Source organism: Neophocaena asiaeorientalis, unplaced genomic scaffold, assembly GCF_003031525.2.
Source record: "Neophocaena asiaeorientalis asiaeorientalis breed wild unplaced genomic scaffold, Neophocaena_asiaeorientalis_V1.1 scaffold275, whole genome shotgun sequence".
NCBI lineage: Eukaryota > Metazoa > Chordata > Mammalia > Artiodactyla > Phocoenidae > Neophocaena > Neophocaena asiaeorientalis.
The window spans coordinates 4,939,312-4,953,575 of record NW_020173679.1 but is presented as its reverse complement, the minus strand read 5'-3'; the positions used below and the strand labels follow the sequence as shown (position 1 = coordinate 4,953,575).

At 47.0% G+C, this 14,264-nt stretch overlaps 1 protein-coding gene across 1 annotated transcript in view; it reads left to right on the top strand.

Annotated features, from left to right (window-relative positions):
• Positions 1 to 14,264, top strand: part of KAZN (kazrin, periplakin interacting protein) — a 1,100,080-nt gene that overhangs the window by 634,226 nt on the left and 451,590 nt on the right. The window contains exon 7 of the mRNA XM_024749822.1: positions 10,122 to 10,154. Coding sequence (XP_024605590.1) covers positions 10,122 to 10,154 — 33 coding nt within the window. The remainder of the gene's footprint in view (positions 1 to 10,121; positions 10,155 to 14,264) is intronic.

Sequence of the window (14,264 nt, the reverse complement as noted above, 5' to 3'; positions counted from 1 at the left end):
TTATTCAGGGCAGAGACCAAGGCTTTCCATTTTTCTTTTTTTTTTTTTTTTATCCCTGGTACCTGACTAATAAAAATGTAAGTGGAATGTTATAGCAGAAGCTCCTAAATGTTCTGCTTCAGACATAAATCTTTTCCTAAAAGGCAGCACAGAACAGAGGTTTAGGCTCCAGCTTTATAATCTTAGTCGTCCTTGAGTTCAAACCCCAGCTCTGCCACTTACTGATGATATGACCTTCGGAATCTACTCCTTGGAACCTTAGCTTATAATGGTGTTAATAATACCTACCTCATGGAGTTGTTATAATAATTAAATGTCAAGATGATAAAAGGAAGAGAGAAACGTAAAGTATTTGGTACAATAACTGACACATTTATGCTCTAAAATTGTGGTTTTCACTGTCTCTTGAGTATACTTAGAAATGCTAGGATAAGCATACTATTTGACCACTGCTGATTTTTTTTTTTTCTTTTTTTCGGTACGCGGGCCTCTCACTGTTGTGGCCTCTCCCGTTGCGGAGCACAGGCTCCGGACGCGCAGGCCCAGCGGCCATGGCTCACGGGCCCAGCCGCTCCGCGGCATGTGGGACCATCCCGGACCAGGACACGAATCCGTGTCCCCTGCACTGGCAGGCGGACTCTCAACCACTGTGCCACCAGGGAAGCCCTGCTGATTTTTTTTTAAAAGCATGCCTTAATCATCAGATTCAAAATTAATGGGAACAAACTGAGTAGCTGGTGTGTTGCTGGATGAGGAGAAGAATCCAGGTGTCTCACATGGCAGTGCAGCCAGGCAGGAGTTCTTAGAGCTCCTGTGAGAAGCCTCTCCTCTAATTTAATGTAATTCGCTGGTATTAATAAGCGGCAGGGAATCCAGTGTGAGGCTGCCTTCTGCCTTTCATACTGGGTCCATTCACTTTATTCTATTCTAGGACATCGTATTGACCTTTTGCCACGTGGGGAGAAAAATCTGCTCATTTAATTTCCAAGTAAGGGATAATTAGTACCAATCGTGATTCATAGCTACAGGAATCCAACATCTTCCTCACGGCATACAATTAGGATATTTGCAAATTCACAGGCCATATCTGGGACTTCAGGTACCCAGATTGTGTTGCAGTTGGCTCCCTTTTCACCATCACCTGTGAGCGTATCTTTAAAATGTATCGGTAGCCTAGCCATGCAGAATGAGAAATTGTGTGACTGTTGTTAATAGATGGGGGGGCCGGGTTAAGGGTAAGTGAGTTGGACAAACTGTGTGCTAGGTGAAGAATTAGGAGAAAAGGGACTAATAGTTAATGAGCATGTATGAGGCACCAGGTTTTCAGCTAGCTCTTTATATATGTCAGCCCACCTCATCCTCCCAACCTCTCTATGAAACCCTCGCCAGGGCTGCCAGCGAACGGGATTGTCAGATCCTTGGTCTTACTTACTTGGCCTATCAGAAGGTTCTAACAAGGCCTCCTTTTTTGTTGTTGTTTTTGTGGTATGCGGGCCTCTCACTGTTGTGGCCTCTCCCGTTGCGGAGCACAGGCTCCGGACGCGCAGGCTCAGCGGCCATGGCTCACGGGCCCAGCTGCTCTGCGGCATGTGGGATCCTCCCAGACCGGGACGTAAACACTTTTTCCGCGTGGCTTTCAGGATATCACAATGACTTTTCCCTTCCTACTTCTCTTACTGCTGCCCCTCAGTCTCTTTTTCTTGTTTCTCCTTATGCCTCTGACCTCTAATGTGGAGGGTTCAGTCCTTGGGCCTTTCCTTCTCCGTCAACACGCATTTGTTAGGAGATTTCATTCAGTCTGACACCTCTGAATAACACCTAGATGCTGACAACTTCCGAATTCATATCTCCAGCTCAAATCCATCACCCGAACTCCAAACGCACGTATCCCACTGTCCACTTGATATCTCCATTTGGATGTCGAACATGCATCTCATAGTTAGCATACACCCTTCCTCCCCAACCTGCATCTCCCACAGCCTTCCCCTTTCAGTAAGTGAATTTTCCAGTCGCTTCAATCCAAAGCATCCTACTCCTCCTTGACTCCTGTCTTGCCCTCACACGTGCTACATCCAGCTGTAAGCAAATCCCATGGCTGTATCTTCAACATCTCTCTTGAACCCAATCACCTCTCTCCATGCTCCTTCCCGCTTCCTCCCACCCCATTATCATCTCCTAAGCAAGCATCACAATTCGCTAGATGCAGCTGTAGCTGCCTAAATGGTTTCCCGCCTCCACTCTTGTCCCCCTAGAGTCTTTTCCACACAGCAGCGTCCATGGGAGCATTTTAAAGCATAAATCATCTCATGTCGCACCTCTGCTCAAAACTGTCCAGCGGCTCCCGTCTCACGCAGGGTAAGAGCCAAAGTCCTTACAAGTCCTTAATTGTTTCTCAGACAAACCAAGGACTCTCATATTTCTGAGCCTTTGCACTGTTTGCTTATCCATCTTGGCCACGAGACTGTGGCAGTGTAAGGGCAGAGACTGGGCTTTCTCCATGCCTAGATCTCCAGCACCTAATGCACCACGCAGTGCAGAGCAGAGGAGCAAACGTTAGGGACCACTTGCTCTGGGCCCAGTGAGGTCTTAAACTGTGTATGCTTGTCGTCGTATTTAATCTTCACAACCACACTGTGAGATAGAAACTGTTAGTATTGCCATTTTACATGTGAGAAAACTGAAGCACAGAGAAGCCGAGTGTCTTTCTCCAGGTTACAGGCCTGGTGGAGGTAGACCAGGGATTTGATCCCCAGCAGTCTGGTTCCAAAGGCAGGTCTGTGCTCTTAACTAGTACGTTATCCTGTCTCTTATAAGGGTGCCCTTGGCAGATGGGTGGTGGCCGAATCAATGAATGAATAAATGAGAGGCCATGATGATAACTAGCCCCCACGAGCACTCCCTGTGTGCTAGCCACCAGGATGCCTTAGGTTACGTTTGCCATGTGCAGTCCACTGGGGAGTGCTCTAGGGAGATACTCGTGTGAGGGAGTGAGGAAAGAGGCCAGAGGAATGAGGAGGGGGTACCAAATGATTCCTGAGGCAGCAGGACATCCCAGCCCACCACACCTGTGTCATCCAAGGTGTCGTGTCACCCAATCCCCAGAACTGGGCAGAGGGAATAGTTGGCAGGCAATATGGTTTGCCCCTGATGCCTAGAGGAGGCTCTGGAGTTGGGAGGGCCCTTCAGAGGGGTCCCAGATGGAGGCAAAGGGGCTGGGCTTTTGTATCCAAGTCACTGGCCAAGGGCTGGCCCCTGGGTGGAGGGGTACCCTTGGATGAGGCCGCAGAGGGCAATTGCTGGTGAGGGGTGCAGCTGTGAGCCTTCAGCAGCTGATATCCCTGGCCCTGGGTGGGTGAGTGCGAGGGCCCTGACAAGGAGCCTTAGGGAAAACACTGTGGCATCCCCTAGACAGACTGAGGATTTTGCATAATTTCTCATTTAATCCTCGTCACCATCCTATAATGAGTTAGGCATCTGTTATCCCCACTTTATAATAGAACTGCAGCTTGGAGAAGTTAAGCAGCTTCTCTAAAGCTGATTACCTAGGAAGGTGAGGCTGAGCCTGAGTAAGTGGCTGGGTCATTAACCTAACTTACTGCCCAGGCCTGCGTTCATCATCTTATTGCTGGTGCAGTGGTGTGGTGGGTGTGGACATCCATCACCTGGGGCTGCCCAGGGTCTCATCTCCTTCTGCTAAATCACTCCCCCTCCCTTGAGCACGTGTTCCTTCCCACTCCCTGCACCTCTGTTCCTTCCCACTCCCTGCACCTCCCACTCCCTGCACCTCTGGTGGGACCACCAGCCTGGTTCACTGGGGCCTCCAGGATGGCCACACACACCAAGCCTGGTCAATCATTTAGTGCCGTGCCTGGCCCAGGGATAGGCCAGCTCTCCTCCGGGAGAGAGAACCTTCTTCCTCTGAGACTAACAAAGCTAATATAGAAGGAGGTAAGCCTGGAGCTGCTTCTGGCCATGTTCCCCAGACTTCTCTATGTAGAGAAAGTCCACTTGCATAGGAGGAGCAAGAAAGACAGCGATCTCATGGCATTACTTAAGCTTCTGGAATTTCTGATTTACCTCTAAACCTCCCAGTTTTGCAAGCCAATAAATTCTCCATTGGTATCTAAGCTAGTCCACATTGATTTTCTTTCACTTGCAGGTGGAATGACAGCCTTAAGTCAAGGTGCTAGTTTCAGTAATGTATTAGTCAGTTTTTGCTATGTAACAAACAGCCTCAGAATCTCAGGGGCTCACAAACATACTCATTTTTCTCATTTATGCATCTGTGCATTGGTGAGGGTATGGCTCAGGTTTAGCCGGGTTTTACTCCAGGCTGTAGGTCTGGTTCAGGTGTGTTCCCTGTGTCTTTATCTGGGCTGAGACTAAAGAGACAGTTGCCAGGGGCATGCTCTTCTCACAGAGGATCGCAGGAGCACAAGAAGCCAGGCCAAACCGTGCATACACTTCAGGTCGCTGCTTGCTGCAAGTCTGCTAACATTCCAGGGGCCAAAGCCAGTCACGTGGCCAAGCCTAATACCAGTGGGGCGGAGAAAGGTTCTCCGCCTATGCTGATGAGAGATGCTTAAAAGCCGCCAGGGAGAGGGCAGGATGGGAAATACTATTATGGAAAGGGAGTGAGGAATTAGGAACAATAACAACCTACCACAAAGAGGCCAGAGGAATGAGGAGGGGGTACCAAATGATTCCTGAGGCAGCAGGACATCCCAGCCCACCACACCTGTGTCATCCAAGGTATCGTGTCACCCAGTCCCCAGGAGAAGACCAGCTTCTGCTGATCGTCTGTTAGAATTACAGCAGGGTCAGCTGAACCCCAACACCTTCTCAGAACTGCACACACCATCTCCAGGCAGCAGCTCCGTGTGTAGAGAAACCAGATCCTTTCTGAGAGAGCAAAATCAATCTTAAATAGACACAGCTCTTCCCTAGTGGGGCATGGGAAGGGAGAGGGAGAAACACGATAGGAAATGTTTAGTTTCTTTTTGTTTTAAGTTGTTGGAAAAACCAAAGAAGATTTTTAAGGTTTGATTATTAATTTCTGGAAGAATCAGTTGCCAAGTTTGCTATCATTTTCAAGTAAAAGTAGTGTAAAGATCAAAGGGACACTTCTTAGCAGCGGATTTCACCCCATTTTGAGTTTGGAAGCTTTTCACAACAGCACGAACCGAAATAGAGCTAGTTTGTTTTTTTGATGTGCCACTCAGATGGTTAAATCAAATGTCACAATTTATTTCAGTTCAAAAGATGTTTACTGAACATCTCCCATGACCATGTGCTCACTTATAAAAACATAAACAAATTGGAATAATAGGATTGCTACTCCATGGCTGGATCATCTGGGCACGTCACATTATCTCCGTGACTCTCAGTATCTCCATCTGTAAAGAAAGTGTGTTGACCTATGAACTTTGAGGTCCCCTCCAGGTCTAAAATCTGTCCATCAACTGGGTAATGTTCTTTTCTCACTTGCTGATAATTAAAGTGACAGAGGTATGCAGGAAGGAAAGCAGAGCTGCTGAAGCCACGGGCATCACAGGACCGAGCAGGGATGTTTGCGTTTCCTCACAATGGTAAAGCTAAGAATTCCTGGATCAGATGACAGATGACTGCACTCACAGTCATTGTTCCCCTTCCACCGTTCTCTCCAGAAAAGGGTTTATTGATCCATTGCCATCCTCAGTTTGGGGGTGTATACAAGTCCCATCTTTACTACGCTTTTCACTTCAACAGTACAAATGGCAAGTTGGGGTATAAGGAGGTGATACAAAATAGTAGTAAAGTGGAGTCCACTGGCATCCCGTTGACATGAGTCCTAGCCCTGCCACTTGTTAGTTGTCTGATCTTTGGTAACTTAACCTCCCTGAGCTTCAGTTTTCTTATCTGTAAAATGGGAATAATAATAGTAGCGTCTTCCTCCAGAGGGTTGTTGTGAAGGATGTAAGTTAAGTACTTAGCGCCAATGAGGGCACCCACTAGAATCATGACCGTCAGTATCCTAGCACCCCTTCCATGCACACTTTCAGGCAAAACCGGATTCTGAATCTGGCAGCTCATTTAGCCTCTTCTGAAAAAAGTCTAGAATGCTTCCAAAAAGAAAGGGTTTATACTATCACTGGAATTTAATGAAAAATGTAAAATAACTTCATTCAGTGTTCGTATAAAAGTGTACATAGATTTGTAAAAGTATGTGTTTCTTTGAACTAAGACATTAATAATAATAAATCTTTAAGAAAAAACTGCTAGTTCCATCACAGAACCCCTCTGATTTAAGGTGAAAATCCACCTGGTGATCATTTCCTGCTAAGTTTCCAAAGGGAACTAACACAAGATTGCCAGGGCTCTGTTCTCTGGGTCTGCACCCTCAGTCAGGGCTACGTGTGCCTACAACAAGGGGACACATCTTTTCTAATTTGTGCTTAGGAGCTCTGTGGGGTAGCCAGGGCCCTGGACTGGTCCACCTTTTAGCAGACATTGAAGTTCACACTATGATTGCAGACATTGAAGTTCACACTATGATTTGACGCCTCCTAATGAAAGACAGGATGAGAACCTAGGTCTGTCTTTCTTTTCTTCCCGAAAGCTGCCTGCAGGACTCTGGCTTACTACTCTTCCCCAAAGCTACCAGGATCCCAGTGTTAAGTGACTTTTCTGCAGGACTCCCTGGGGGCTCCTAACTGGCTGGGGGAAGAACGCAGCTCTGTTTCTATTTTCCAGACGGTCTCATCTCTTTGATACAGAACAGCTGTTTCAGAGCCTGGACAGATGGATGGTTGCTCTTAGGATCCCCACGGTTTGAGGAGCTAGGTATGAAACCAGTGTGCTGGACGGAGGGTCCAGGGCTGTGGACGTGGGTGCAGGTTGCCAAGGAGCACTTGGCAAAGAGTAAGAGTGAGCCTCTCCCCTCAGCACTTGTTTTTACATTCCCCCCCACCCCCTTTAAAATCAAACCGATTTTTTTGTTTTTCAAAAGGAAATATATTGGCAGCTAGCTGTTCCTGGGCAAAGGTGTCAGAGTACCGTTTCACTACCAAGGATGCTGACGGAAAGCATTGTAACTGACATTGCTCTGAGCAAATACAGTTCCCTCTTGAACTGCACACACGCCCAGTAACGTGGCCTCGTGGTTCCAAATATTGGATTACAAATCGTTTTACATCTCCCCAGCATAAAATAAGGCAGGTAAACAAAGGGGCAGTCAATTAAGATAAATATGGCAACTTCACAATTTGCTGGCTAGGACACATTGTCCCAATGTGCCAAACGCGGGTAGGATAGCTGTCTTCTAATTATGTACACAACCGGCTAGATAATCCTAATATCAGGACAGACGTTCGCAGGACTTCATGACACACTGGATTGAGCAGGCTATACTATTTGGCTAATAACTATTTTTCCCAGGGCACTTTACTGCTGGGAAGGTTTAGTGTTGACTCAAGGGACAAGATTCCAAGGCCCTTTCCTACTCCAGCTACTTCTAATTCCTAAAAAAGACCATACACATCGCTGTATCTGAGACGCCTCTGTAATGAGTTGTCGAGGGGCTTTAGGGTCTTAATTCCTTTGGTTGGTTAGTGTCTAGTACAGTGACGCCTACGTGGCCTTGACTGAGGGTCACATTCTTCTTTATTGTCTGGAAGAGGGAGCACTGATCCTTAGGAGGGACTTGCGAAGTGCGTCAGTTATCCTAGGAGTAGAAAAACAGGAACTAAGAAAGACCCAGAAACTCACAAGAGTCTGGGCAAGGGGTAGGGGTGGGAGAAGAAATGAGTGGAAAAACTCTCCTGGCTGAAGATAGCATTTAGTTAAATAAATGAGAGAGAGAGCACGATATGGTGAGAAAGGAGTCCTGAAAATTCCATTTTTGGAAAAATCCACTCTGCTCCTTATGAAGTCTAATGCACTTCTGTTAAAAAAAATATATACCCTCATCACTGCCCCCTTCCCCCCACAGAAAACAACTTTTATAGGATGGAGGTCACAAGAATAATACCATCAGTGAGAAAAGAATAAATTACATTTAGGGTAGGTCTGTAAAGTATTTCAAGCCACTGGGGTATCATTTCATGAACCCAAAGAACTAATTTACCAAATGGGTCCCCAGGGCCTGGAAGAGCTAATGCACTGACCATTGAGGGGCAGCTCCCTCACCTGCTTCTCCATCAGATCGGTGCCTTTGCAGAGAATGAAGGGCGTAGGGTTGGGACACAGAAGGTCCCTCCATGCATCAGCATACACAGGGATGAGCCGGCATTCATGGATCGTAGGGGAAAATAGGAAAGAAAGAAAAGGCAGAGACTTTAGAATCAGACACACCTGGGTTTTAATCTGGTTCTGCTACTTTGTAGCTGGGTGAGTGTGAGCGAGCCTTCCAAGCCTGAGGGTTTTTTTCTGATCTGCTGATAGGGGATCATAATGCCTATTGTCAGTGTTGGGATGACTCAGCCTGAGTTAGTGGGAATCAGTGGACGAGCACAGTGGAGGGCCCTTGCGGGTGTCCAAAGGATGGGATCTGCCCTTACCGCTATCCCGGTCACCATCTCCATCATCATCTCCACCACCTGTGTCTGCATCACTGACAACGCCTATGGAGTTCTTTCCGGACAACCAGGCACTGCCCATTGCTTCCCATGCATTGCCTCCTTTAATTCCTCAACAAGTCTGTGAAGTAGATAGACTTATCCTATCTTATCCCAGTATTATCCCATTCTACTAATGAGGAAATTGAGGCTTGGAGAAGTTAAGTAACTCATCCAGTGTCACAGAACTAGTGAGTGGCAAGGCTCATTCTTGAACCCTTATCTGACTAACTCCAGAGCCTATGGAGTTGTAGCTACTGTGGCCCTTGGGGAAGGGTAAGATCACTGTTGACGTCAGCTAGCATAGCCTGGCCATTAGGCTGTAGCGAGGGTGATTCACTGAGACAAGGAATTAGAGCTGAAGACTGAATGGCCGGAAGACTTGAGTCTATCCTCTTTAGCCCTTTGAGGGCACCTTCCAGAGACCACTCTGGGCTGCTGGGAAATAAAATCCCCAACGCATGGAGGTAGCCAAGACATGAGAGGGCAGGAGGTCCTGCAAGATACCTAGGGGTTGGACCAGTTCTTTAGGGTGTAGTGGTGATTCTCTACAGGTGGACATGTTTGTCTCAGGGTTTTGTATTTTGCTTGGCTGTTACTATTTGTCCACTATGACAGAGCCAAGAGCCAGGAGACCGGACCATCAGGCACATTCTCTTGTAAGCCCCGCACCACGCCAAATAAGAAACACAACAGAAAACCAAGGAACCTTCGAGGGTGGGGGTGGGGGGAAGTGCACATCTATCAAAAAATAGATGGTATAAGTATCTATGCTTATGTGTTTGTCTATGGTTACTATGTATAGTTAATATTTATCTATTTCATACGTAGGAGCTTCTGAATTGTAAGTGATTATTCAAGAACTGTTTGCAAATGGAAAATACGCAGAAGTGACCTGGTTGGTTAAAAACATGCAGAGAAGGGATGCACCTGACCAACTTCCCAACTTTTAGATGAGAAATTGCTTGGGAAGTCAAGAGGAGAATGGCAGGCTTCACAGTAGTAACTGTGCTCGGTGTGCACACTGAAGTGTGTGTGTGTGTATATAGTGTACATATATACCTATATGTATACACACACACCCCTCTATAATCGACACCTGTACACATACATCCCCATCTTAAACCTGCGGGCTGATTCCCTGAGCCCCACAGCCCTCTGCCCTGTTTTCCCTCCTGGTCTCTTTTTCTCTGTATCCCTTCATTTCATAAGCGTGGTTCTGAGGGTGACTCACGGAGGGAAGTGGGTGGGCACTGCTGGGAAGGGAATATGGCTTAGCTGGTAGGGTTCACCACCTGCACACTCTCCTCTATGTCCTTGACTCTGCCCTTCTCCTGGTCTTCTCACCCGGAGCCCGAGACCTGATTGCCTCTGTCTGAGAGATGCTTTGCCCTTTTCCCCAGAGCACATGTTAAAACCCACTCAGCCAAAGTAAACCATGTAAATGTACAAAAGATACGTCTCCTAGATTGGCCGGGATTCGCATGTGACAGTTTGAATAAACAGAGCATCCATCTGCAGAGAGAGAGGGGTGGGGGCGGATTCCCTGGGGACTCTCCGGTGGAGGGGGCTGGGAAGACACGGGACAGACAGCATGGAGAAGCCCTCGCAGACATTCCTGGGGCTCAGAGGTCCCTGGAATTTATGTATTTGACACGTGTGAGCGAGATTTATGAGCACCTGCCCTGGGTGCCTAGAGCAGTGAGTCTCAAACTTCACTGCGCCCCACATACTCTTGAGAACCTTGCAGCAAATGCAGATCCCCAGAACCTCCCCCAGAGATTCTGGTTGGTCAGGATTAGGGCTCAGGGTCTACATTTTAACGAGCATCTTCTGGGGACTCCACATCAAGGGGCCTTCCGCCTCACTTTAAGAAACACTGACACCAGCCTGCTGTCCAGAAGTGTGCCTCATAAAGCCTGGTAAGGGATACTGATTGCAGGAAGTGAAAGAGGCAGGACCACATTTCTTCCTGGCTCCTATGGGCAGCCACACGCCAACCCAAAGAAGCATCAAGGTTTCTCAGGACGCTGACTCCTGGGCTTCTCCTTCAGACCTCCCCTGTGCCACCAGTTCCCATGTAGGGACTTAACTTTGCAAGGAGAAGCATTTGAACTCTGCCTCCAGTCCCTGAGCTGGACAGAAACCAGATGCCTGATTGACTCAGAGAGAAAAGGAGGCCACATGTGGGGATACCCTAGGCCTGGTCCCAGCTCATCCACTTGACAAATACGTATTGAGTACTAAGGGCTAAGAGGAAGAAGGACATGCCGACATGGGGCTTGTCTCAAGGACCTTTTAGTCCAGTTTCGTGATATTAGGACAAACCCTTTAAAAATCAGTGCATCCATCTGCCAAATGCAGATTCCAGGTACCGCCTCTACCTGATGGATTTGTTGCAAAGAGAAGACAAGGAGAGAGATGTGAAAGTACTTTGTTAAGTAATATGTGGCGAGAATTCCTGGGGAGACCTAGGATGAGAAGGGTTTTAATGACAGAAGCAAGAATCTTCGTGGATATGAAGTTATGGGGGATGGGGAGATGAAGTTGTGCAGTCAACCAGCAGCTCTTGGGAGAACCAAAGTCTCTGTTTCTCCTTCAGTAAACAATGAGGTTGCTGGAGTAAAGGATCCCAAACTTGCCTCCTAGGACCAAATAGCATCATTTGGTTGTAGGGTGGGGCAACCACACATATACTGGGTTTCCTGGGATCATTCCAGTTTATGCCACTTGTCCCAGCTTCATTATTCATAGCACCCTCTTTCACTCTCTAAAGTGACCCAGTTTAGACATTACGTTATAAAGTCACTCTATTTATGGAAGAAGGGAGGTGGGTATGACACTTCTGTCAGCAATGAGTTAGGCTCTTTGCCTTGGTCCTTATCAGGAATTTTCTTTCTCTGAGCTGGGATGGTTTTACAGACTTTCCAAAACGCCCTGGCAAGCTTTGACAGGCACCCAATGTGCATGGCATAGTTTACTCATTCTGCTCAGAAAGATCAGACATTCAGCACAGACTGACGGAGGCTGGTGACCGCATAAGGGCCAGCGCACTGCCTGAGCCTCGGATGGGGTTTTGCTGATGGCGAGAGACGGCAACCGGTGACACTGGGAGAACAGCAGCAGGGCCCTATGAAGTGAGCACATTTTCTGGCTTAACATCAGTTTGCTGCGATGGGAGGTGGGGGCTACTTTAGGAACGTGCAGAAGGGAGAATCTTGAACCAGAACGCACAGTACTGTTGGATTCTCATAGTTGTCAACCCCAGAGAGAGCTATGGATGACAGCTCTGGGAGCCCGTCAGCCGACAGTTTAGATGTGTCCCCCAAGGAATGAACTGTAAATGCATATTAGCCCTACAGATAGGCAAGCGGGAAAGGACACAGATTCTGTGACTATTTGGTTACCTGACATCACCTAGGTAGAAGTGCCGGTGGAAGTTGGGGGAGGGGGAAAGGTAGATTAAGTAAACTTTTCAGTTTAAATCAAGTGGATTCTAGAGGGTAATTAATCTCAGGCTTTATGTCTGAGATCTGATCCTTTTGCATGTGAGTGAACGTAAGGAGACACAGCTGGGAAAAGCCCCGTTTTCATTTTAGAAAAAAAAAATCTCAAAAAATAAAATCCTTCAAAATCCTAGGAGGCACCCCGGGAATTTCTAAGGAGAGTTTCTTGAAAGCTCAGAAGCACAGTTGGGGAAGAGAAGGGCAGAGAAGGGCAGAGAGAGATGAAAAGGGGCCCAAGGAACGGGTGTCTTTGCTTTCTTTCCTCCTGGTTAGATTTTCGGGTTTGGCTTGTTTTGTTTTGACTTGATTTGAAGATGCTGGTGTGTGGAAATAATCTCACTGAAGAGGAAAATGGGTAACACTTGGTCAGTTTGTTTACTGTACAAACTACTCACACATTTGCAGAGTGCGTCCTCTGGGCGTTAGGTGGCAAGGATGCAAAGAGAAATAACACGTAAAAAATGACCACCCTCCTCCCACGCAGAGCTCTCAGTGAAGTGGGAAAGAGACACGTAAACAGATCAATTACTGTGCCTACTGATGAGTGCATCATTTGGTTGGGGCACGTGCGTGCGCGCGCACACACGCACACGCACACGTACATGAGCACGCACACAGCTCTTCAAATAGAGCTGCTCTTAACTGTTTTCTCAGAAGGTTTGTTTCCGGGACAGCCCTTTTCCTCTTTTTCTGGTACTTGCTTACATACTTTTTTTATGGAGGTGAAATTTATGTAACATACAATTAACCTTTTTAAAGGGAATAATTAGATGGCATTTAGTCCATTCAGTGTTGTGCAACCACAACCTCTCTTTATTTCCAAACCATTTTCATCACCCCAAAGTAAAACTCAGTCCCTGTTAAGTAGCTCTTCCCCATTCTCCCCTCCCCCCGGGCTCCTGGTAACCACAAATCTGCTTTGTCTCCATAGATTTACTATTCTGGGTATTTCATATAAATGGAATCATATAATATGTGACCTTCTGTGTCTGGCTTCCTTCACTTAGCGTAATGTTTTAGAGGTTTATCCACATCGTAGCGCGTGTCAATACTTTATCCCCTTTCATGGCTCAGTAATGTTCCCTGTAGGGATAATACCACAATTTGTTTAATCATTCATTTGTTGACAAACATTTGGGTTGTTTCACCTCTGGCTGTTATGAAAAATGCTTCTGTGAACATGTGTGTACAAATTTTTGTTTGAATATCTGTTTTCACCTCTTTGGGGTATATACCCAGGAGTGGAATTGCTGGATCATGTGGGTAATTCTATCTTTAACTGTTTGAGGAACCAGCAAACTGCTTTCCACAGTGGCTGAACATCACACCCCTCCCTTGAAGACCCACAAAGTTCTATTTTTGATGGTTCCTCCATAACAAAACTGAAAGACTTCAAAGAACTAAATCCTGGTTTACGAAACTACCAACCTGTCTAAGTGCCTTGGTTGGCCCAGTGGCTCAGAACTTTCGCTTATGCGACTAAGGTCAGGGGTTCAAGACCCAGCTGGCCAGTTAGCTGAGTAGTGTGGACAAGTGAACAATTAAATCTGCTGCCACAGGCTCCACTATCTAACACTGTCCTTCTCTCTTACAAAAGCTTGTTAGTGCTCACAGGGGGACGGAGCAAGAGTGTTTTTATGGTTACATATAAAAGGAAAACAAAAATCTAGCATCCAAGGTACAGTGGGACTAACTTGGAATCAGATGACTGCTACTTCCAGTCCTGGTTTCACCTGATTTCTGCAGGCCCCTTGGGTAAACTGCTTAACCCTGCCCAGAGGCTGTTTCCTCACGCCTAAATGGGGAATAATAACCCTTACTCCAGAGGTGACAATGCATCCTAACCACTGAGCGCACAGTAGGCTTCCAGCAAATGCTCTTCAATCTGGAGGGTGAGCAACCTCTGTGCCTGCCAGAGACCATCGTCAGCTTCTGCAGCTGGCTCTGAGCTGCCCTCCTGAGGGTGACCCAGCTGGAATCGGTGGTGCACGCTTGTTCAGTTGTGCCGGGTTACACTGACTGTTTTAAATGGTCCTATTTGCATGGAATGAAGCTTGCTATGGTAACAAGGTCTGGTGGCTGGAATCCAGGGCCCCAGTGAAAAATGCAAAGCCTGTGCTCCGGGAGAAAGAGGCCCTTGATGGGTGTATCAACTTTAAGGTTA